Source organism: Anopheles cruzii, chromosome 2 (genome assembly GCF_943734635.1).
Source record: "Anopheles cruzii chromosome 2, idAnoCruzAS_RS32_06, whole genome shotgun sequence".
NCBI lineage: Eukaryota > Metazoa > Arthropoda > Insecta > Diptera > Culicidae > Anopheles > Anopheles cruzii.
In genome coordinates, this window is record NC_069144.1 from 15540700 (window position 1) to 15564324 (window position 23625).

At 53.3% G+C, this 23625-nt stretch overlaps 2 protein-coding genes across 2 annotated transcripts in view; one reads left to right on the top strand and one right to left on the bottom strand.

The window, feature by feature from the left end:
• The window catches only part of LOC128268803 (transcription factor mef2A-like), a 44728-nt gene that overhangs the window by 4557 nt on the left and 16546 nt on the right, over positions 1-23625 (bottom strand). The window lies entirely within an intron of this gene.
• Positions 9209-10015, top strand: LOC128268804 (probable salivary secreted peptide). Its single transcript, XM_053006038.1, has one exon. The coding sequence runs from the start codon at positions 9264-9266 to the stop codon at positions 9621-9623; it is 360 nt and encodes a 119-aa protein (XP_052861998.1). The 5' UTR covers positions 9209-9263; the 3' UTR covers positions 9624-10015.

Genomic DNA, 23625 nt, shown 5'->3' on the forward strand with positions numbered 1-23625 from the left:
TACGCTCGGTTCCCCGATAATCCCACCGAGCATGTGAGGCTCAACCGCGAAAACCACAACACCACCACGCGGATAGGCAGAGAAAGCAAGAGAGAGAGAGAGAGAGACAGAGAGATGGAAAGAGCGGCACCGTTTGAGTCCTTTTTTTGTAGCCGTTTTGTCGCATTCCGTTTTTGAGCGTCCCGTTCGCTTTGGTTCGCAGCTTCGCGCACGACTTCGCGTTTCGGAAGTTATGAATGAATCTCAATTGAACACACCGGAGGACTCCGGGAGCTTTAGGACGCGGCAGAGCCACTATTGTTCACCGTAGGCACGCTCCGAAGAAGGCACTCCCATCCCACAGCCGTATGATAAACGATCGTGGTGTTCCGGACCATTGTTGGCGATTGTTGGCGTCGCACGTGCCAAAAGGCAGGCGCCTGCGGCCGCGACCAGCGCAACGCATACGCAAACGCCTCTCGCTGCACTTTTGTCGCGCGCGCCAATACAATTTATGAACCTTATGTTGGATTCTACTCCCAACACGATCATCCGTTGCAAGAAACAGGGAAGTCCCGAATGCCATTGGACGCGTTTTCGCTGTACTATTTCGTTCCGTTTTTTTTTCTTTGATCGAACCGTTGTGAAGCGTCGTAGGCCTCTGTAGGCCTGCCGCACCTGTTGCGCACCGTCGAAGGGCGAACTTACAATTTGTAAACAATTGAACGCGAACCAGCGCGGGGTCCCGTAGATCGTGTCGCGATCGTACACTGGCCCAGTCGTCCCGATAGCTGAATGCAATATTGGAGTTTTATGTTCAAATGGAGCACATTTAAGGCCCCCGAAACGATCGTTAATGATCGTACAAAAGCCGTTTAGAATTTTAATCATTTTAACTAAAAATATCCCAAAAGGAAAGCGGGGCCACCGGGACCTGTTCCGAAATGTCCCACAGTTGCGGGGTCAAAAATGCTAATTCCTACTCCGCCAATATACTGTCGACCTGCCCCTATGTTGCGCCCTCGGTCAGAGAAAAGTGATCGAGAAGGGTGATAAAGGATCGCGCCGGTCAACGGCTTGACGTAAAGGACTCCGAAGGCGATATCCTTTCCCTTGGCCCTTTTCTATCCGTCGGTTGGTGTGTTTTGTTCAAAAGGGGTGAAAAAATTATATCAACCTTCCCGATGGAAGCTTCCTGGCTGTGGTCCCGACCCCGGCCCGGCCCGTCCCGGGATGCCGCACACTTTCACTGGCACTTGTTGGCTCCGTTTCAGTTTTTCCGGAGCGACCGTTGAATTCTTCCAGGTAGGGGGAGAATGACAAGTACATAACACCGGCGGGGCAGACTATGTGTCGCGGGCAGAGACCACAAAAAAACAAGGGCGAGCGAATGAGCAAAGCGCTTTCCTCGACGGCTGTTCACGATAATCGACCTTCTGAGCCGTGTCTCTCGCTCTCTCTCTCTCTCTCTGTCTCGTTCTCTCTGCATTGTGCGCTCGTTCCGAAAGGTAGCCAAGCGAGACCCTGTCGGCCCCAAATCGGCCCATGGGAACGGTGGTCGGTTGGTTGGAATGCTGGCAATCGCTAGCGCAACACGATGCCGGACTATACGAGTACCGGCGCCGAGCGGTTCGGTCGAGTTGCAATAGACAAAATGTAAGATCATCTCACTCCGATCTTCGATCGATCGCCTCGCCGTCCGACTGCGCCGTGTGCGTATCGATCGAATCGGGTGCGGGAGTAATAATACATCCAATTTTTTTGAAAACCTTTCCCACCAGAGAATTCAATTTCCTCGGCGAAAGGGTACCTCACAATATCAAAATCCGAAACAAACGACTAGCCGACTCGAGTGAGATCGAGCTGTGCTAGGTGAAGATCGATCCGCGGTGAACGAATTTAAACAAAAACTCGGGTGTGTTCTTTGGAATAGTGGAGTTTAGTTGAACTGAGGATCGGATAAGGTTTGGCCATCATTTTTGAAGAACAGTGTGCGGGTGCAGAGGTTCTCGTGACGTTGGCTAGCGATCGAGAACATAGTGTGTTTGCATTCCTATGATCTTTGTGTACATTTTTGAAACAATTTGGCTCCGACTTTACCGAGTTCCGATTTGTTTTACGTGAGACCGATCGTCCTCGCATTCTTATATGCGAATTGGCTGGCTGCGTTTATCTAAAACAGTTTGAACCATTTTGGGATCATTTTGCTGTAACCAAAATCGCATCGGTTGTGGTGGCGTGCCGTGGCCCTTAGTTAAGCAAATTAATTTGGTGGCTTCCCCTTGAATTTTATCTTTATAAAAAAAAGGCAGCACCCGTCGGGGACCGGAAGTGAGCGTGGGGAACGCGTTTGTAACTCGTCCGCACCGTTCGCACCGTGTCCTAGTTGCGGGGCGTTTGCGGCGGCGAGGGCGACAGTCACCAAACACAATGGGATGGCATTGGCCTTCACGGTCGGCTGAGCATCGGTCGATGGGGTCACGGTGGGAAAAGCGATGCTCAATTGTTCGCCAACAACCGTTGACATCGTCGTGTAGGCGTTTGGCCGAATGTTTCAGAATGTTTTGCCAAAACTCGAAAGTTTCCCCTACACTTTGCCCGGTTGATGCGCGCCCGTGATCCGATAAGACGCGCACCGGGTTGGCACCGGGTTGGCACCGGGAGACACTCCGACGCTGATGAGTGCGCAAGTTGGCCAGCGAATCGAAGCATAACCGGGCGTGATTTTGGTTAGTCAGCTCCCTCGGACCGTGGAACAGAGGTGGCAGAGTAAAGCACCCCACCGGTTCCGGCTCTGTGGCCACTGCGCTGCAAACGCCGCACACAGTTTTGCAACGCTCCAGGTAGTGCGCACTCACGCGTGTCACGCCGTTATGTGGCGAGCAGAAGAGGAGTTAAATCGTTTCACCACAGTCCGGCGCTTCGGGGCCGGACATTTGTAAGGTTCTGCCACAACCGATCGAATCCGAATGAATGATCGGCTGCCGCGTCCATCAGACAGAGAGGAAGCAAAAAAGGGTGTGCGAGAGCGAGGGAAGACCCTCGTTTGGGGCGAACGGACCGAGAAAGAGAGGACAGTGAACGAGACGTGAAGAGTTTTCCACCCGCCGGTTGGAATTAAGGACTTGAACCGTAGACACTTGTCTCTCGCTGTGAGTCACCGGAAGGACGTGTGAAGCGAAGAAGAATGCTACGTTCCTATCCACCCAGCGGGGTAAGGAATCGAAAATTTGTTCGCTTATTACATCGGTTTTGTGCATACGGAACATGATCTGACGGCATTTGAAGTATTATAAATTTTACACATCAAAAACATCGTTACTTGAATCGAATTGAATAAAAATGAATTTAAATTAATGTTAAAAAATACGAAAAGTCTATCAATTTTTCCCGCCAATCAAGGATCTAGTCATAGGTTCTTCGACGCAAAGGTCCTTTCGATCCACACACACACACACACGCGTTAATTTGACCGGCTCAAGGAGCGGTAGCAGAAGATCTGTGGCCGCCGCGGTAGCAGCAGGTGAAAGGTCGCATAGTGTAATAGCGACAGCGCAAGGACCCTAGAATTCTTTGCACCGCGTGCCGTTTAATTGACACTGGAGTCCCGGACCGCGTCCTGGCCTGTCCTCTATCATAGTACAAAACCGGGGACGCACCTAAATTAACGCACACACTCACGCCGGCCGGCCACGGCTATTTGGACGATCATAATTATCCTAGCACTGTCATTGTCCTTTCCGATAGCGGCCCTGCTGCCGCTGCTGCTGCTGGGTGTGTCTGCATATGCAATGTCCTTTTATCTTGTCCCACATCGCTAGGGTTGAACGAACAGCTGCTGAACAGTGCTCCGTGTTGGCGGTGGTGGCAGTGAAGTCGTTGTTCATTGTTTCACGACGATAATGATGACGCGATGACGATCAGGACGTCCTGAACGGCTCTCCGGAAGGAAGTCCTGCCAGCGAACCCCCGTTGGAATGTCTGGCGCACCCCAGCCAGAAAGAGGGTCGAAAGAGCAACGTTCGCCCGTAAAGAGGGCCACCGTCGACCATCAGAGTCCTGGTGCCGCTGCTGGTGCCATCAAGGATCTCCCGCGCGGTGGTCCCACGCGAGCGTCATATGTTGTGCCTGGTCAGCGTAGATCCATTATCCTGGGGCCAGCGTGAGTTGCGTGTTTGCCCGTTCCCCCTGCCGACCGCCAGGGAACTGCATAAATTACAAACGTTTATGATCAACGGTATTTAACGTCATTTCCCACTCTCTTTCATTCGCTCGTTCCGTCCCGGGAATAGCCGGGCCCCGATCGTCCTTCCTTTGCGTGTGTCCCTGCAGTTCGGTTTATGTTTTGTTTGTGTTGCGCCAAGGGTTGGCTGCCCCGCATTGGGTCGGTGCCCCGCACATGATGCACACACGCTGCATTTCACCTGTTGCCACCGACTCCGACCCGCGTGGCACGCACTTGCTGTCCGACGATGACGACGACGACGAGGTCGAGTCGATTTAATTCCCGATTACTTACGCCTTTCAGCGGCGTGTAATCGTCCGGCGATCGTCGTCGAGCCTGCGCTACGAACAGCTGTGCGGTTGCGCCCAGGCGCACCAAAAAAGCTTCGACACGAAGAATGCGATCGCGCGAAAGGGTGGCAACATTTGTAGGGTTCTGCATCGTCAGCAAAGCTTTCCGCCGTGGGGTAAACTTTGGAAGCTCCGTCCCGACGCGCGATCATCAAAGCTCTAAATTAAAGGAATTTTTCTGAATTATTTGAAACGATTCTCGAACGAAATATTTGTTAAACGACAGTGTGAGATTGTAATCCTTTTCTCCAAACGCTAAACCAACGTTTTGTGGTTTCCAAAAACTGCCATTTTTGAAGGTGATAAAGTAGAAAAACCAAAAATGTCTTCAAAGGCTCAATAGACTTAAACTCCGGGTGAAACGAGGAACCGGCACCGAAACCGATGTGTGGCGGAAGAGACCGAAACGGAGTACGGACCCACGGAGCCGGAACAACGGAAAAATCATAAACTAAATGAGTCAATTCGCGCCGATGATCGTTAGCCCCAGCAATCAGCGGCTAAGCACCGGCGTCGTGGTGCTGCGCCACCAGCGACCAGGAGATTAGCAGCTATTACCGAGTTTACCGACTGCGCGGTTGCACCGGCGGCAGGCAATTCACTCCGGTAGGGTGTTAATGATGGACAGCTTAGGAAGAAAGCTAAGCAAAAAAAAACAACAAAACAAAACACTACCAATAGAGCGAGATCAAATAAATCAAAACAGCGAAAGTCGTTGGCGGGCAAAAGTGGCCTCACTTGACGAAACGAGATTAAAGCGCGTCGGGAGCCACCCGGTTTGGGAGCTTTTCCGAGAGAAGATGCTTCTCAGAAGAAGCCTGGCGAATGAGAGACAGAAAGGGAGCGCGGCCGAGCGAAAGTGAAAGAAGTGAATGCGGTCGGCACCACGAGAAAGAACTGGTTTACAGCCACCACCTTATGCTTCTTATGTCTGGCTCCAGCATTTCGTTCTGCTCTGCTCTGCTTCGATGTTTGGTTTGCTCCATTCACGCTGCTTCGCTTTTGTGCTTGCGTAAGGACGAGCGAGCGTGGCGCCAAGATATGATGGGGCGCCATTTATCGTCAAGGAGGAAACGTTAAGCTCGGCTAATCAGCTGATCAGCCGGTTTCGCGTTGCACGTAGCCCACTTGCAGGCGTAAAGAGATTACGTTCTTCCAGTGAACCGCAGCCCACTCGAAGCCTTTCCCTTTTACCTGTTTATTGTTCTAGCGTTTAAGACCGTGAGAGAGCTACTTTCGGGCTGCGGTTGCCCTTTTTTGGAAACTGGTAATCGGGAGCAGTAGAAGGACAAATATCAGGTTTGATTAGGTCGCGCGTGAATGGCTTTAACTTTCGGATTTACGCTTTAAAATTGATTCAAATTAAAATGCGGTATTAACCGCAAATGAAGTGTCACATACCAGGACAAATATCTCGAATCTTTCCGCCTGAATAGAAGACACCGAGAAACCATCAAAACACTCAGTTGGGTGGAATTTCACACTTCTCGCTACGGGCACTGGCGAAAATCGGTTGCATGGACATTCCAACATGCTCAACATGCTCTCAGGCCTCGTGTCGGCCTACCAGCCAAATACCAGAACCCTCCCCCCAAAAGCCGGTGGTAACAAGGCAGTGTCTATTAAATCTTCGTTAGTCGACTCAACCGCATCCATTACCCCCGCCGGCCAGCCGAAGAATCTAGCCTCCGGAGCCCCGACACTCGACAGAAATGGCCGTGTAATCTCGAACTGCATACATCTTCGGCAAATTTGCCACGCTGCACCAACCTACCGACCGACCGATTGCGAATTCGCCTCAGTCATCTTCGCTCGGATCTAAACAGTTCGGCCCGCGGCGACCGCAGGTCTCTGTGCCCCTGTCCCCCCCACCGCCTGCAGTAGGTCAGTGCAGCTATGCGCGCGTTTACACCGAAAACGAGCTCTGGTATTTACGGTGTAATGAATGCTAATGATATTTCTTCTGCCTTCGCGCGCCGAAGGAGGTGTGCATTTTTGTGTTTAATTTCATGTTCCTGTCCCTATTGGTGCGTGGTGCACCCGATCGGCCGCGGGGAGGTGGAACGCGAATTGACGCCAGTGGCCACCGGCAACGAAACGGCCCGCCATGGCCTGTCCTGGCTTGGTGTAAACCTCGGGACTTTGGAGGGTACCGAGCACCGAGCGCCCACGGCAGAACCGTGCGCTGCGAAGATTTATGTGGGAAACTAATCTGAAAGGCGTTACATACACTCACTCCCACCCACCCTGCGCGAAGGGACCCTGCAAACCGACGGTGTACGTACCATCGTGAAAGTGCTGGCCTGTTCGCGGAGGGCATCGCAGGATCAAAACTAAAAGTGAGATTTTAGTGCCAGCTCCAATCAGACAGAGTTCAGGCGTATTTAGCGTTCTAGTCACGGGCAGGAGGGCTCACGATGCGGCATCGCGTCAACTTTGCCCTTCCGCACGATTCCCGCACGTGAAGTATCATCAGTCACAATCAGTGGTGGACGGTGTGCACCACCGCCAGCCCGGCGATGGTCGTTTCTAAATGAGCTAAATGTCAGATGACCGATGGTATAAAGGCCTTAAATTGGTTGCCGGCCTGAATCAGCTGGCCGTTCGGACCTCGGGGTCCCTTTTGGATCCGCTAACCGCCAGGGGGTTCAGCGCTTCAGACCATATCAAGAGACGGGGCCGCGCAAATTGCGTCACCGGTCCGGAGCGTACAGAACTGTGCAAGTCCCGGGCGATGTTATGATCCGAGCTCGAGTTCGAGTTCCATTTATTTCGGTGCCGTAGCATCCATTCAGCATCCAGTTGCGCGGAAATCAATTCCACTGCACGAATCCCGGCCATCCCGGTGATTCAACCTTTGACTCGCCAGAGCCGCCAGAGCTTGCTGCTGCTGCTCATCTGCTTTATGTTTACGCTTCTAGCTACGGCCGATGCGATTTATGTTGCAAGCTGCTGCTTGTCGTCGGTTTTTTATGAAACATTCAATTTAATTTATCGTGCCGATGATATTTCGCAATCACACACTACATGCAGCGACACGCGGTGCAGCGACTGCAACAATGATGTGCCGGGTCTGACCTTTCTTCATTTCCTACTCGCAGGCGGCATGTGCTCGTGGTCTTAGCATCTCAGCAGAACAGCTGATCTTGCTTTGATGTTCACCCCGTGCCACGTGTAGGGGCTTCGGTGAGGTTATTAGCTCAAAGGCCGATTTGAATGTCGGTGGCATGAAAGGCTCCTTCTGGTGCGACAGCTTTGCCACAAACGACCATCGCATTTCAGGAGAAGACATTTGTAAACAAAGTTGGAAGACATTTCTCCTCATATTTTAGCTTATTTTCTACAGATTGTTTGTTTTCAACAGCTTCTGTTAGAACTGAATTTGACGTTTACGTGATTTGCCATTCAAACTGTAAACAAACACTCACAAACCTTTCGGGTTTTATGAAACTTTCTCTGCTTTTCGAAACTCGATTGTTCGAGAAGGTTGCTCTTACTTGAACGACAACTGCGCCGCATTCTGCTAAGGGCTCTTTGATATTTTTTTCCCTATCACTACTTCTCAATTAGTACAATGTTTTTAGTACCATTATTAGTACAAATTGGATTAAAAGCACCTTGATTCGATTGCTTTGATCCGTAGGTCAATCCGTTCAATATCACCGATTGAAATCGGTCGCATCACATACGTCAAAATATCAGAATTGATACCGGCTTTGCATTCGCCGCACTATCACTCATCCATTCAGTTCCGTGGTTAACGCACACGCTCGCAAACTTCAAATTATGGATTCATTTTTCAGCTGAGGCAGTGCGTCGGAACGATCGTGTCGCTTCAGATCGCTCGTGATGTTCGTTTCGTTCCGGCCGATCCAATTTAAAGAGCGTTGTTATGCGTGGACAACTGTTTTGTCATGGTTCACGAAGTATTCAGTAGGCTCAAGGGATTCCTGAAAAGGTCGAACCATTTCCGGTAATCGATAAGCGGCCAGCATCTGTTTCTGTTGTGCAAGGTAAGTGCGATAAACGTTTCCTGTGCAATTCTTTGTGATTCCTGTGACACAAAAGACTTACGATAGATACGCCGTCAGTGATCCAAGGCGCTCTTTGTTTTAATCTTGGGTCACACACAATCGAGGAATAATGATCTCGCCCCTCGCCAACAAGGCCGTTTCACCTTTATAAAATGCCTGTCGATCACCGCTGAGGAAGACACAGCGATCGTTATCGGCTTCGGGGTTCACTGAAAAATGTATCATTGTCAACAACAAAAACTAGCCGGAATATGGTGATTTACCCGTTTACCGAGTAACATGTTCTATGAGTAATACGCAAACAGGCGGCGGACAAATAACGCCGAGCAAACACAGCCGAACAGCAGCAGCGGTACTCGAATGAAAGTGCGATTTCTATTCGTTGTGTTGTCATTTTGTTTGAACGCCGAACGCCATCACGTTGTGCAACACCGGCACGCGGGGGCCGCGAGGAGAAAATGTCACCAACGCTTGACTCGATGGCGCACTGGAGAAAGAAGAGCCCGTCTGTTGTGGTTGTTGCCCACCACCTGAAGTAATGGAGTGTGCGCAGATCGACGATAAGATAAGCGACTGTAATGCGAGTATATACAGAGCACTGGCCGTCTTGGGGAGCCACAGTGAGCGTTTCGCCGGACCCAAGAACGTTTCTGGATCGATAGCAAGCGTGCGAAAATGAAAGTCACCATCGTGCTCACCGTAGTGGCCGTGCTCGGGTTCAGCTGTTTGGCGGTGGCCCAGAACCACAGCTACTTCTTCGGGGCCCGAAAGCCATACGATACGCTCGTCAATGCGACAACCTACATCAGGCCGGGCAAATTTCTGCGAGTGACGACCGCCAACCTGGAGTACCCGCTGAAAGGGCAGCGTGGCCGCAACATTACCGCCATCTACGTGTACGATCGGCTCGGTGGTGGCCGCGGCGGATACGCCAACATTGTGTGGGGTGGCATTGGCAAGAACTACACGCGCGTCCACCTGAAGAGCCAACGCGGACTCGGCATGAACTTCCAGGTGGAAATCTACGGCCAGTAGTCGGAACCAGGCGTGCAGTTGTTGGGCAGTTGGGCGGAAAACGAAATATACATAAAATGCAAGTGCTTGGAACTTGAAATGGCCGTCACTTGTGTTCACTAAAATGTCGTGAGAAAGAGACATTGGCCCCGGCGGGTGGGCGTGCTAGAGATGTCGGTTTTATCAGACTTCTGTTTAGTTCGTCAAGTTGTTTGCTGATTCTGATTCGACCGCGGAACCGTTTATCAGCACCGTAGCGCCAGCGATGCGCGCTTCAAGGTGGAGGTCGTGGTTGGTGGCCCGCGATCGCGAGGAGTTGATAAAAGGCGTGTGACCATTAAGAAAATTACAAATCGGGCACCTCGGCCAAACACAAGCGAACTGAATAAACATCAGCACGGCTGCCGGCGAGTCGAGTGCTACGGAGTGTGAAAAATGCGTTGACCACCACCACGAATACCGAAAAAAGATGCTCGAGCTTTAGCGGACGGTCCGCAAGGGTCAATGTTGGGCGGTCTAGCGGAGCAACAAAGTTGTCAGAAAAAGCTCCTCCCAACAAATAGTCACCCCATAGGCTGGCTGGCTGGCCTTTTCCGGCGGTTGCCACTAACGCGCCATTCGCGCCGTGCTTTAATTGCTTTTATGGAAATCGGCACACTCCCGGGGCACTTCCTCGCCAGCCAGCCAGCCGAAAGCCGTAATCAAATGTCAGATCTTGGTGCTTCTCGGCTTTTACGTGGCCACGAGATGCGAGATCTGTTCGCCGAGATGCCCAGTTTTAAAGCGGGCAAAGCGGCGCACGGCAGAAATCACAGAAGCCGAAGTTCAACCGAACGCAACCGGGATCGGTGTGGTGGCATCAGTAAATGGATCTTTGGCTTTGGCTGAAGGAGAAGACGCTGCCGAAAGGTGAACTTCCAGCAGCTAGGATTAGGATCGCTTCTACCTGGCTGAAAGTAGCTAAAATTAATGGAGAAGCTTGCATTGAGTGAGTGGCAAAAAACATCTGTGTGGCGCTCTGATAATGATTATAGCAAGGAATGCTCACCTCAAGCAGCGGCCTAAAATGGTCACTCCAAAACAGGCTGGATTTTAATTGAATAACCTATAACTCACGTACGCGAGGCGTAATTAGTGAAAAGCGCATCGCCACACGTGGCTTTTATGCCTTTTCCGAATTACAAAACGTTGTGCCCGCATCGTTGTCACAACATACCCGCGAGTGCTCGATCATTAAACTCGATGCTCGTGCGGATTAGACCCCGAGAAGCGGGCTCCGATTTTGTAACGGTCCACCGCGCTCAACGCCAAAAGGATTACCATCTTGGTGTGCCTTCGAAAGTGAATCAGATTAATTATCCACTTGTCCGCGCCCTGCCGAGCACCGTACGGACCATAAAATGTCCGACACGGAAGCCGAAGCGCGCAGCTGAAGATCGCGCAGCCGATGGGCCGCCACGGAGTCCGCCCTTCGGTGCGGTCGCTACCGTAGGGGATAATTAAGACGTTTGTGGGGTGCCACTTTTTATTGGCCCCTGGTCTCGGTCTCTCGGTCTCTGATTAGTGCCGTTTTGGAACTTTGAAGACCTCCACATTCCTGCGCCAGAATGATCGCCGAAGACGTGCTGTGCGGTGGCCGCCCCGCATTCGGGTCATCAGGTGTAATCAAAGAATCATAAGCCTTCCGAAACGTACCACCCCACCCCAAAAAGGGGCCCCACCGAAAGGTCGTTAGTGTGTCGCCTCAGGCCGCCCGCTTAATACTTTCGGTTGATTATGGTCGATGGCCGCCATTGTTGGGGCTCCCAGAACACTCGCAGAGACGGTGCATCAGCGTTCGGGCAGATCCTTGTTAGCGCTGGCGCTGGCGCGATGTAGTTAATTTTCAATTCGTTACGCCCATAGACGCGATGCGGTGTGGCCTCGGCGCGTGTGTATTGCGACAGATGGCAGCCTTCTGGGTCCTTTTAAATATCAATCCATCATTATCCTTTGCCACGGGCGGGTTCACGGTCGAGCGACGTAAAACCGCTAAGTAGCTCCAAATGTCAATTTTTATTGTGCACCCGCCACACACACACACACACACACACACACACACACACACACACGTGAAAAGCCGTTCGCTGGACGGAATTCAAAAAATGTTAATACCCATTCTGTCAACATGGCCCGATGGCGCACACCGATCACCGCGGTACGTTTACGGTTGGTTACACTTTTAATGGGGACCCAGCCGGGGGGGGGGCGCCCTTTGTTGAGGTGCCTTTCGTTTCCGAGATGCCCCCAGGGGGGCGCCCACCTCACGGTGCCCAAATCGGGCCGAGCTTCACGCAACTCAGCGGCAGCATAATTATCATTCGCCACGCTCATTAGACGGCGCTGTGGCGATTGAAACTTGCGCGAAGCAAACTCGGGTTCGGGGTGTCGGGGCGTAATTTTCAATTACGACCCCGACACCTGCCTCACCACGGACTGGGCCTCGGAGGCCCAAAAGGGCCGATGCGCCCAACGCCAAACCGCCAAAGGGAGGGCTCCGTTACGGATTCTGTTTTCTAACCGAACAAATAACATAAATCATCGCTCCTGACGGAAGTGGCGATAGGCACGCGGGGGATTCTGTGGGCCGGTTTTGGGAGGGGAGGGGGAGGTCCATTTTCTTCGCCCATCGGTTCGATCCGACCAAACTGCATCGGATGGCGAAGGTGGCCGCTTGTCGCGTGCGGATCGATCGAAAGGGATCGTTTCAACATAGACCGGGACCGGAGGAGTGCGCGCGCGCGACTTCCATCAATCATCGTTAACGATCAACACCTTATGCGGAACACAAAGAGAGAGAGAGAATCCGCCGCGCACCAAACGTGACACATTGTGGAACACCCGTTTCGGCGGTTGCTCAACCTTTTCTCACCTTATTTAATAAATATTTGAAGTTTATCAATCAGTCAAAAGCGCCAGGCCCCCGGCCGGCCCTGGAGGCCTTTTGCCAAATATGTATTAATGTTGTCGGCCGGCGCACACCGTTTGTAACGAGCGCGATTGTGTTTTGCGAATATTTGCGACCCAGTAAATCGTTTAAGCCAAGCCAATAATGATGATCCTCCCCGGGGGCCCCCGAGGGTCCACCTTGATTACCGTCCGATTCATTTGTCGATGATGCTGATGATGATGAATGTAACCCATCCATAACGGGGTGATCAACGCACCGCAACGCACCGCAAGGACCACGATGAACCTGACCTAATGCCTTTCGTGGTGAACTTTTCGCAACAAACGCATCGCGGCGATTGCTCGATCGGCTCGATCATCAAAATGTCAGACACACGGGTCGGGCGCGGGTCTCGCGCATCGTTTGCTGCGAGTGCGTGTCGAGGAAGTGGCAAGGTCCAAGGTCACTTCGGGTGCAGCACCATCTGGTGGTGACCGAAATTACTCGATGACGAAACATCCTTCTCACGCTGTCCCTCTCGCTCGCGCTCTCTCACTGCTTGATTCGTGAACACTTTCACGGACCACGTACAGTAAACCCATTCACCGCTGCTGCTGCTACTGCTGCCTACCCACAAGGCAATTGGCCACCGATCGCGACCGCGTGATTATGTAAAAAGTTGATCGCGAAACAGCGAAAGCTACTTGTCGGGTTAATCACGCACGCGTGCCGTGCCGCAAAATCCGTTTGTCAACCCGTTTGTTTGGTTTTTCGCACCACCACCACCACCACCTCACCTAGGCCAAGCCAGGCCCGGTTTCGCGGGTGGTTTTGCGGTAATGTTTGCCAACAGAAAGCACCCACCATCGACCGGCAAAGTAACGAATTACCGTGATGTAAACAAACGGTGGGGCCCAAAACGGAAATTACGGGCACATCGTGTTCACCTTCGACCGGCATTCCGATCGGGCCGCGGCGCATCGGTGACCAACCCTTCGACCTTAATTGCCGGCATGCATTCACCGCCGTGTGGATGTCACCTTCTAATGGCTGGGGTCGTCCATTATTCCATCGAACAAGGATCTCGTCAGATCGCGCGAGACGATTACACTGACTGACTGACAATTTGTGCCCCGCTCGGTGCCCTCCAGTGGGCCATTCTTTCTAGAACGATCCTAATGAGGACGATCGGGCGCCGGGCGCAAAAAAATTGTCACAAATTATTTACAACCATAAAGAGGAGCGCGTTTTGAGGTGGCCTTACTGCCGACGGGGTTTGATGAATGTCTTATGCAAATCAGCCGACCCGACCGACGGAGATCAGATGTACCGATCCCGTGGCCTACTAATGCTGCCGTCTCCAATTTATCTTTCGATCCAGGGCATTATTGTAACACATCGCACCCCTGCCGGTGATTGATCGGTGCCACGCTTCGGGACGATCTGCGCCGGGACGAACCTTGCGTGTGTGTGTTTTCTAATGATGGTGCATCGCATCGAGTCGAGAGCATCGTTTCCAGTGGCCAGCGTGGCCAAACCAGTCGGATGTCGAGCGCACACGCTAATGCGCGCGAAGTGGGCATACATCATGCCCGGGTGGACCGGACCGGACCGGGCGCCCCGTGGCGAGGATTTGCATTCACCGCGTGTGGGTCCTGCTCTATGGCCCTGGACCAACCCGGCCCGGAGTTGTCACGGAAAACGGAAGTGAACCCACTCGGGGCGCGCGTGCGAAGGCAACTGTTGCACTTTCACGTACATCACGTTGAAGAATTTATTGTACCCGGCAGGACACGGGCAGGAGATGGTGTCCCCACACAGTACAACCTGGCCCGAGGGGGGGGCATCGAGAAAGCCAATTAGACTTCTGTTGCATCCCGGAAAGCGGAAGCAACTCCGATTCGGTGTTCGGCCACCGGGCCAGCCGGGCTGTGAAATTGATGAATGTTTGATCTGCACCGAGCACAGGCACGGAACAGGAAACGGCGGTGCATTTTAATCGGGTGTGAAAACTAACGATCGTTGTTGGCGGATCGATTTGCATATTCAATGCTCGGCCCTCCTCAAACACGCAGCGCATGTTTCGTTTGTGCAAAATGGAACCGCTTTAAATCGCTTTTTGTTAAATTTTATTCCACTTGTTTCTTTTCACGCATTACTTACAATTCACGCCGCCACAGGACAATGACAGCACGCGGATCGCGGAACGGAATGGGTCGGTCTGGCAGCCGCCTTTTCAAAATCCCGTTTTAATGGCATCAATCTTCATCAACATATTTACCTGCGGAACGGAGAGGAAAATAAACATAAAATTATGTGATTAACTTTAAACTCACGTTCATTTGTGCGTCTCACTCGCCCCCCGTTTTTTTATTGGTGCGGGCATAATTTATAAACCGCGCACCATTTATGGAGATGCATCCCGTCCAGCCGGGCCAGCCGGGACTTAATTATGCTGAAATGTTATTATCATGCGTTGAGCGTAACGCGCCACCGAAGAGAGTTGTCACCGAGGTCTTTAGTATAATTCGATTGGCCCCACCATCTTTCGCGATTAATTGAGCATTAAACGGAATTTATTCAGCGCGTCACGGTATGCAACGATGACGACCAATTCGATTCTGCGTAATTTATTGATGCATCCTTGCAGTTGCGCTTCCCGTTTTCGGTGACATAATTTCGTTCCGGCTGTTGCTGCGGGTCGTGCGACCATTGCACAACCCGAGCCGGAGTGACAACATAAATTTTGGCAATCCGATGCTACCCACCGTAGTCACGGTCATAAAAATGTTAATTTTTGCAACGCTCACTCCGAAAGCTCAACCGCTCCGAATCCGACCGCGAACGGTCACCGGGGTCCGCGACATCGGAAAGGTCGAGGTTAGAGCAGTACACGGCTGGCTGACCTTTAACGGGTGGAGGGTCCGGTGCTTTACGGCACCGCATTAATTCTTCATTCAACTCGAGGCCGTTTATGGCGAAAGCAATTGTTTCTGTGACCCACTGGCGGCGGCGGCCGGCTTCCTAGTGATCCATTCCGCGGCGGCTTCGGCTAGCTTGCCTCTAGCGCGTGATGACCATTTTAGGCCGTCCATGCACCGCCACAGGGTTCGATCGTTGGCGAGAATCTTCTCGTGCTCGAAGACCTCCGAGACCTCTCAACCTGGGCTCAACGGCTTGGCTCGGGTCCCGGGGACAATGTATGGGCACTAATGGCCACACGTAGCAACCTGCTGCGGACGGAACAAAGCCGCCAGGGCAGCCAAGGCCTAGCCGACGACGAGGAGGAGGTCTTTCGCGCCAGCTGCGTGGCTGGGCTGGCAGCCCAAGGTGAAATTCCTCGGTGTGCGGTTGGCGCACACCGGCAAGCCCCGATCGAACGATTCATCGATCGTGTGGCTTCAATCGGCGGTCGGTGCGCAGGTTGCGTGTGTCCTGAGGCGTGCACTCGCGCCTCTCAAACTCCTCGCACTCACGAAGGCGTGCTCGACTCGACTTGAACACAATACTTACCATCCGAAAAGTAAACAGTCTTGCGATCTTGCGCCCTTAAGGGGGACGGAGGTGCGTTCGTCATCCTTTTTTTTCGCTCACCCACCCTCAAGAACCTCAGCGGTCAGCGGAATTGAAAACGGTAACAGCCGCGTCGTACCTTGGAGACCTTCGAGTACTCCGAGAACGCCGCGAATCGCACACACCACATCATTAGACTGGCCCGATCGCCAGCACTTCAAAGAGCACCTGCCCGTTGGTGGCCACCACCTGGCGGGCCAGCTTGCCCCAGGTAAGGGGCAAAACAAACCATTTCATAATTAAAGTCGCGTTGGCCGCGCTGGCGCTCTAATTGAATCATAACAGTAGATTATTGGTTCTGCGGAGTGGCCAGTGCGAGTCGCCCGTCGTTGACGTGATGACGGGTACTTTGCTGACGGAGGGTAATCAGCATGTTTAGCACGGGCCACCCGCGGCTAATGAGGTTAGTTCGAGATCGACCAATCGACTAGAACAAGGATTCCGTGCCAGGCGGAATCATTTTTCAATTGAACCCGCCTGATCTGATTTGCAAGCCTCACACACAATGTTGACCGTGTTGATTTAACCTCAATCGAGATTTAACCTCAACGAAAGCAACAGCGAAGTGGCACACATCGGGTCCCATTTGTCCAGTGAGTTTTTGCAAGTATCAATGCCATTAACTAGGTGTTGGTCACCTTCCTACCACCTACCTTGGTGCGGCCAGGAATTATGTCACCCGCATGGGCCGAACGAACGGTAACGCACTGGCACACCCCATTTGTCCACCCGTTTTTGGGCTACGCTACGCGACCGTTAATAGGTAGTCGCATGTGGTCACGTAAACGACACCCGACTTCGACTCCGACTCCGACTCCGGAGATTATAACGACCTGCCGGCCATGTTTGGCTATCGGTCACACGTACACAGGAAACTGTTCCAAATCTTTCCACCAGCCAGCAGCCAGGCCAGTGGGTCATTTGGGCGTGAGTGGGCGCAGTAACGGCTGTCCCGCAGCCGACACCCACATCAAGCTGACCTTGATTGGGTGGGGGGGGGGGGGGGGGGTGGAGTGGACTTTGGCCGTTCACGATCATTGGGACCGTACGGCCGGGGAGACAACATAAGCTCGACAGTGTGGATAGGGGTTTATCATGTCAATCAGAGGATTAGCGCCTTCGTAAGGCAAGATATCCTTTCTAATCATATCCACACAAGGGATCACCGTCGATCGATCATACGACCAGCTTGATTTCGATCGCAGCACCTTCACTCACCGCACTCAGCGATCTGCGTGCCCGCCGTCCTTGGCCGAGCGAATGTCAAGATCTGCGGCAAAGGGTACACTTGCGCAGCGCAGTGCTTCGTTTATCTTCTTTTTGCCTGCGCAATGATCTGCAACAACACCCCGTGGGCCGCCGCACCAATTATCAGCAAATCGGCCACTGCCCCGGCGACGAGGCAGACGACACACCACACACCGAAAACCGGCTCCCGAACGGTCGGAAAGGCCTCCGCGCGTGACCGCACCACACAACAAGGAAGCGCCGGCGATCGCGATTAGTGTGTGGCCGGTCGGCCGGACAAACGAGCTGGGCGCCCGGGCAGGCGACGAACCTGTTCGCTCATCCGTGCGCGCCGTGCCCGTCAACGCGGCTTACCTTGACATCGGGACCGGTCAGAAGGCGATGGTGACGACGAGGAAGCAGCGCCTGAACACACATGCGCCTCGCTCGGACATGCCTCGTTGGCACTTTCCTGCGCCCTGCGGCGGGTTAAAAGGCGCGACATGGGCCGCATGAGCTACATCCTGATGCGCTACCCCACCATTACGCCCCACCGCCGGTCCTGCCGGCGGAACGTGGCCACTGTTTCACGGTTCGTTGCAGTTCGTCGTAAGCTTGTGACCGCACCCGCGAGCGCGAGCCTCGAAAGGTTGCTAGGTGTCGATGCGCAATTCCACTTACGATCCGACCCCGTAGGTCACGGTTCATTGATGGTTCATAGGAAATTGATTAAAACGGTCGAGTACGTTGAACTTTGTGGTCATCTTCACGGTGCCATTGAAAGTTTTTTTTGTTTCAAAATCCAATTGGTCCAACGCTAAGAACTATTTTCTGTACAAAATTCGCCCTTTTTTGCCTCGAAGGGCGGATGGCCCTGAGAATTGTACATACCGCACACCCATACACACGGTCGATGGCTGCACGGAATGATTCACCAACGGTTTGCTCGATCGCACCACCGGTGGCCCCACCTCCCTTTTCGATCCGCGCCAAGGTTAGTGAACATTGCGTCAACGCGCCATTAGCGCCCATTACTGTCACCGAACGAAGTAGCAGGGGGGCGCGGCTGCGTTCCTGCGCGCCACCGGCTCGATGGAATTAATATTCTAGCCACCTTCTTTCGCCCCGTTTACGGGCCACCACCACCGCCGCCCACCCGAAGAATGGTGCCTTTTGCTCAATCGGTGAACCTCGTAAACCCTCCAGCCAACCAGCCAGCCAGCCAGCCGCCGTAGCCCACAATGTTGCGCTCCGGCCAACCTTCTTCTACGGCGTGGCGTAACCCGCCCCGCCAAAGAAGCTGTTTCCGCCCCGAACGCGACAACGCGACGAGCTGCTCCTGAGGGACGGGACGTGTGCGGGGGGGGGGGGGGGGGGGGGGGTGCGTTGCATTCGGATTCCGATGAAACATCCGCGCATTATTCAATTCTCAATCGCGCGCACCCACCGGGCCGGGCCGGGCGGATCGATGCAACAGCTTTCCGGTCCGGCTGCTGGCTGGTGCATTTCGTGATTAATAACTCCATTACGTACCACCACCTGCCGGGGGTGCTGCACCGCATTATGCACTTGCGCTTCGTGGGGTTCATCCAGCACCGTTTTTTGGGGGGCCGTAGTTTCTTCCGATTTCCGCACAAATCGGCGCACGATCGATCGGCAAACACAAAAAAACGGCGCATACCGGTGGCTGGCCGTTGAAGGCTGGCAGGTTTTTGCCTGTCAGCGCGGCTTACTTGGCCCCGTACGTGAAACATGTTAATTGGCACGCACCGTTCGGTTCCATCCGAGCAAGCTTCGAGCAAGGCGTAAATCCGGCTCGCGAAGGCTCCCGACACTACGTGGGGCCGGTATTTTCATGAGCAGGAAATGGAAACTTCGCGAATTTGCGATATTTTCTTGGAACGGTTGCAAAATTAGGGAATAACTGTTGCTACCTTGGGCAACGAAGCGTTCGACTGTCATTTTATAAATCGTGATGCTAACCAAATATTCCCTTTCCTGCGTGAGACCACGAACTGAACACACGTGTTTATTAGTTCTCCTCGATTGACGGAAGCTTCAACATTAATAATCTATTTCAAGGTCTGTTGAAGTGATAAGTTTTTTTGATATTATTCTGTATACTGCCCAGAACCTACTTCGGCTACTACTTTTTCTGAACTAAACAAACTTATTGGGGTGAAAGTACTTTCCATAGGTAACTTCGATGTAGATAGCTGACACAGCATAAATTCCCAGCTCTGAATGTACATTCTGTCAAATACGTTCTGGGAATTTATGTTTTGGAAATGTTTTTATGTTAACTTGAGTTTGGAAACAAGAAAAAGACACAGGGGGCCAGATTTGGGGAATACGAAGGCTTTAGCATCATTAGTTTGTAGTTTTTAGCCAAAAATTCGCGCACAAGCAACGATGGTAAACTTCGTATACACGTGCTCTGTTAAAAAATGTTCGTGACTTTTAAAGCTTTCCAGTTGTCGCAGAATTTCTATCACTAACAGAATGACCGTTACCTTAATTTTGAAATTTCCAAACACACACACGCGAAACAGTTGACTTGTGGACGTTGCACCGCAATGATTCATTCGGTAGCGCGCCGTACACGGTAAAGAAAGGTGGGCCGTTGCCGACGAGACACGTCACATAAATTACGCTCCGGTGGAGAAACCCGGCGAGAATGCTAATGGCCAGCGGCGGGGTCCGGGTCCGGGTCCGTCACGCAACCACCGCGGACCGCGCCAAACCGCGGCATCCTTCGCCGGTGGGCCCGGCGATCGCGGCGTACCCACACCTGCCTTCTCTCACCTTTTACTGTTATTACGATTCCGCGAACACGCGGAACTGCGCGGAATCGGTTACGCGGCCGAACCGCGTGCGGCGCGCGCGTAATGTGGCCCCCGGTGGCGGGCCTCGCGGGTGTCGCGATTAGAATTCCGTACGGAGCGAAGCGTGCGCTAGCGGGATCGGAATCCCGCGCTGATCCGTCGAACAGCTGATTTACAAGTGTGCCACCCGAGCGTCCTGTGCCTTACTCGACACCACCGGCGGCTGGAGGTTCCGTTCCGTTTCGGGCGGCCACGAGCTGTGGTCAAGTGAATGGCACCGGAAAGGTCCCCCGTGGTCGGGAAGTGGGAGACTTGGCCGCCTTCGCCTTCCGAAAGGATCGCTCGGTTGACGACGCCGGTGGCGGGGAGATCGTTACACGCATTCTCGAGCCGCCGCCCGAGAATGGGGGGAGCGAACCTTCGCGCGCGCGCCCTTGCCTGGCCGCCCGGTGGAGTTTCTGTTACAAATTTTCGAGCTAATTTGTTGTAGCTCGACCGCCGACCGACCACAACTCCCCGACCGCAGACGCCAACGCAATGGGCCTTTCCAGCCTTTCGCCACCGCCGGGACTCGCGCCGGGAGACCCCGCCATCGCCGCGAACAGCCGAATGCGAATTATGTTAATTGAATCATGTTTCGCCCGCCACGAGGTGGGGGCGACCGCTCATTCTGGGGCCGTTTCCGAACCGAATAAGGTGCACGGGTTTTGAGAGCATGAATAGAAAATCGGTTCCTTGAAGGGCGCCAGCCGCCACGGCGGCAGCAGCAGCGGCAGCAGGAAGCACGTTGAAAGAGAGAAGCACAACAAAAAAATTTAAATGCCTTCAACATGCAACATCTATCTTCGCCAGGGCCGGACACCCTGCCGGGCGCGCGCGCGGGTGGGTGGCGGGAATGAGTGCGAAACCGTGCCAAACCGTCGGGGGTTCCGACCATGAAGGGGTGACGACTGTTGCCGGCGTCGACGCCGACCACTTGGCCCGGCGACCGTGGCATACCGATCGCCGACCGTGCTCTGGACCGTGGTCAGCATGCGCAAGTGACGCACGCGGTTTGCATGTGTTGAATTGATTGACTTAATTTTCGGTAACCGACCAAACCCTCGGCGGCCGGAATGCGGGAACGTCCCTTTCCAGCGACCGCAAACTATTTCGCACTCTTGACCCATCGCCCAGCGAACCGATCGGAACGTACGGAGCTCTCTGACCCCGTTGAAAGATCGATAATCGCACACACTCGATTTTCGATCGGAGACCGACTCCGGTGACTCATTGGCGTGCGTTCGGGAAGGGTTCGTCGCTTGCAGTCTTTCGTTTTATCGTGCGAAACAAACACCGGCGTGCGAGCGCTTAGAATATCCTTGAGGAGCTTAATCACGTGCCCCCGGGACGGATACCGTTCACTCGGACAACATGTCTCAATCGTGCCACACACACACACACGCACACGGCCAAGCGAGCGATTTGACAAGGGTTGGTGAGCACCGAATCCGAACCGAAAGCGCTGCAGGGCGACGGTCGGACGGTGTGAGGACGCAGTTAACAAGCCAAATAAAGCTGCCATTTAGCTGCCACTTCATTCTTGACACCGCAGTGTGTTGACAGTGCGTGCGTGCGTGCGTGCGGTACGCGGAGATCGTGCGCGCGATCGACGATCGCCGACGATTGGGACGTCAACGTCAGCCGCAGCAGGAGTCCGATACCGCTTTTTTGTTTTCGGCAAAGATTTATTAGCTGCTGGAAGCCGAACAAGATGATTGGAATGTTACAATTCTACGATAAGGGCCCCTTTAAGCTGCCAACAGCTCACCGACTTCTTGCCGGCGACGACGACAGCCTTGAGCTGGATGCATCGGACCACCCCCCGATGTTGAGTTGTATTGTGTTGTTTCCCTCGGAATAATTCGTCCACCTGGCTGCAGCACCGTATGGATCGGTGAGAAGTTAATCTCGAGAAAATGACGGATTAGTTCGGCCTTTAGTGTGAATAAGCAGCATTTCGTAAGATCGTTTGACGGCGCCGGCCAAATATAAGAGTTTAGTTTCTGCCGGGTGGTGTCGCAACGAACCCGAGAAACCGCTCTCCAATCGCCGTCGATAATGTAGCCCAATAAACCCCGATCATCGGTAAGTGGGGGGGCCACCCAAGGACTCCATCAGAACACGGCACGGCCCTTTTTGTGCCGAAACTCCAGCACTCCGGCAATTCCATCTCGCCGGCCTCCTGGCCTAGCATGCTCATAATTGTGTGCCCAGGCCACCTTATTATCGGCCCACGCATAGAGGTGTACTCCGAGCCGAACGGGCAAAACGCTTCCTACCCCCGCTCGCTCGCTCGTGACCTCAATCCACCAGCCGCATTCGCAAACGCAGCCACGTCGACCTGCTGTCGAGCAGGCGGCGCCCAATACTTGCCCAAGAACCCCCGGGCCGGCCAGGCGCCTGAAGACCGCCAATTTCCTTAAGGAAATCGCGGGCCGGGTCACCTATTTTGCAATGACCCCTTTAAATGATAGTAAAAAGCCGGGGCGGTCCGCCGGGGTGGTGGTTTCACAAGCGTCAAACTTCCTTTTTGCACTGCCGGATTGATCAATCACAAGCCGGCAACCGATCCGACCCCTTAACCCCGCAGTGGAGAGACGCGAAATAATCGACATTAGCAATTCGATTTGCATACCTACGGAGCCGGAGCACTGTAGTAGCCACTCGACGGGCCGACGGGCTTTCCCGTCCCCCGCCACACGAGAGACACTTAGCTAATTTGAGGTGTCTATTTAGACGGCGGCCCTTCGACGCGCCCGGCACCCGAAGAGTCGAAAATGATCGTCGAGGGCACATGATTGCCACACACTCGGGGGATCGGGCCCTCACGCTAACAAGCAGTTCCTATCAGCGACGAGGGATGTGTTTCGCAAGCGGGGTTTCGGGTTAATTCGGTATGATTAGGGGCTTGCACCGTAGCTAATAAGTCGAAGGAAAGATCGATTGCCGCGCGAAGACGATTGAGCGGGGTGCATATATGAAACTCTCTCTCTCTCTCTCTCCCCGTCATTCTGCTCTGATCGATCGGCAGTCAATTTCCGCGTGGCCTACATAATTAAATGGCAAAGAAAGATGCAGGATGCCGCCGAGTGCAGCCCCAAGTGTTCAATTTGAAAAATGGCGCCCTCATTTTTTTCCTAACGCGTATCACAAATCAAACTTTATGTTCTTATCGACCCCGCGAGCTGGCTTTCTCGGGCCACGATCGCGGACCGGCTGCTCGTGATCGCGGGTGCGTAAGAAAATAGACTGCAAAAAAAACCCCACATGTACGTTAATAGCATATTTATGTAATGAGCACTTTTCCCACCCAGGCTCTGCCATGGTGTGGCCACGCCACACCACGTCGTGCTGCGCCGTGATCGAAAGTGAGTGAAGTTGAAGTGAAAATATAAATAATATGAACGTGATTGTACATATTGATTGT

What these genes read in the sequence shown, in the direction of transcription:
- LOC128268804 (XM_053006038.1), top strand. Translation starts at nt 9,264, where the DNA reads ATGAAAGTCACCATCGTGCTCACCGTAGTGGCCGTGCTCGGGTTCAGC.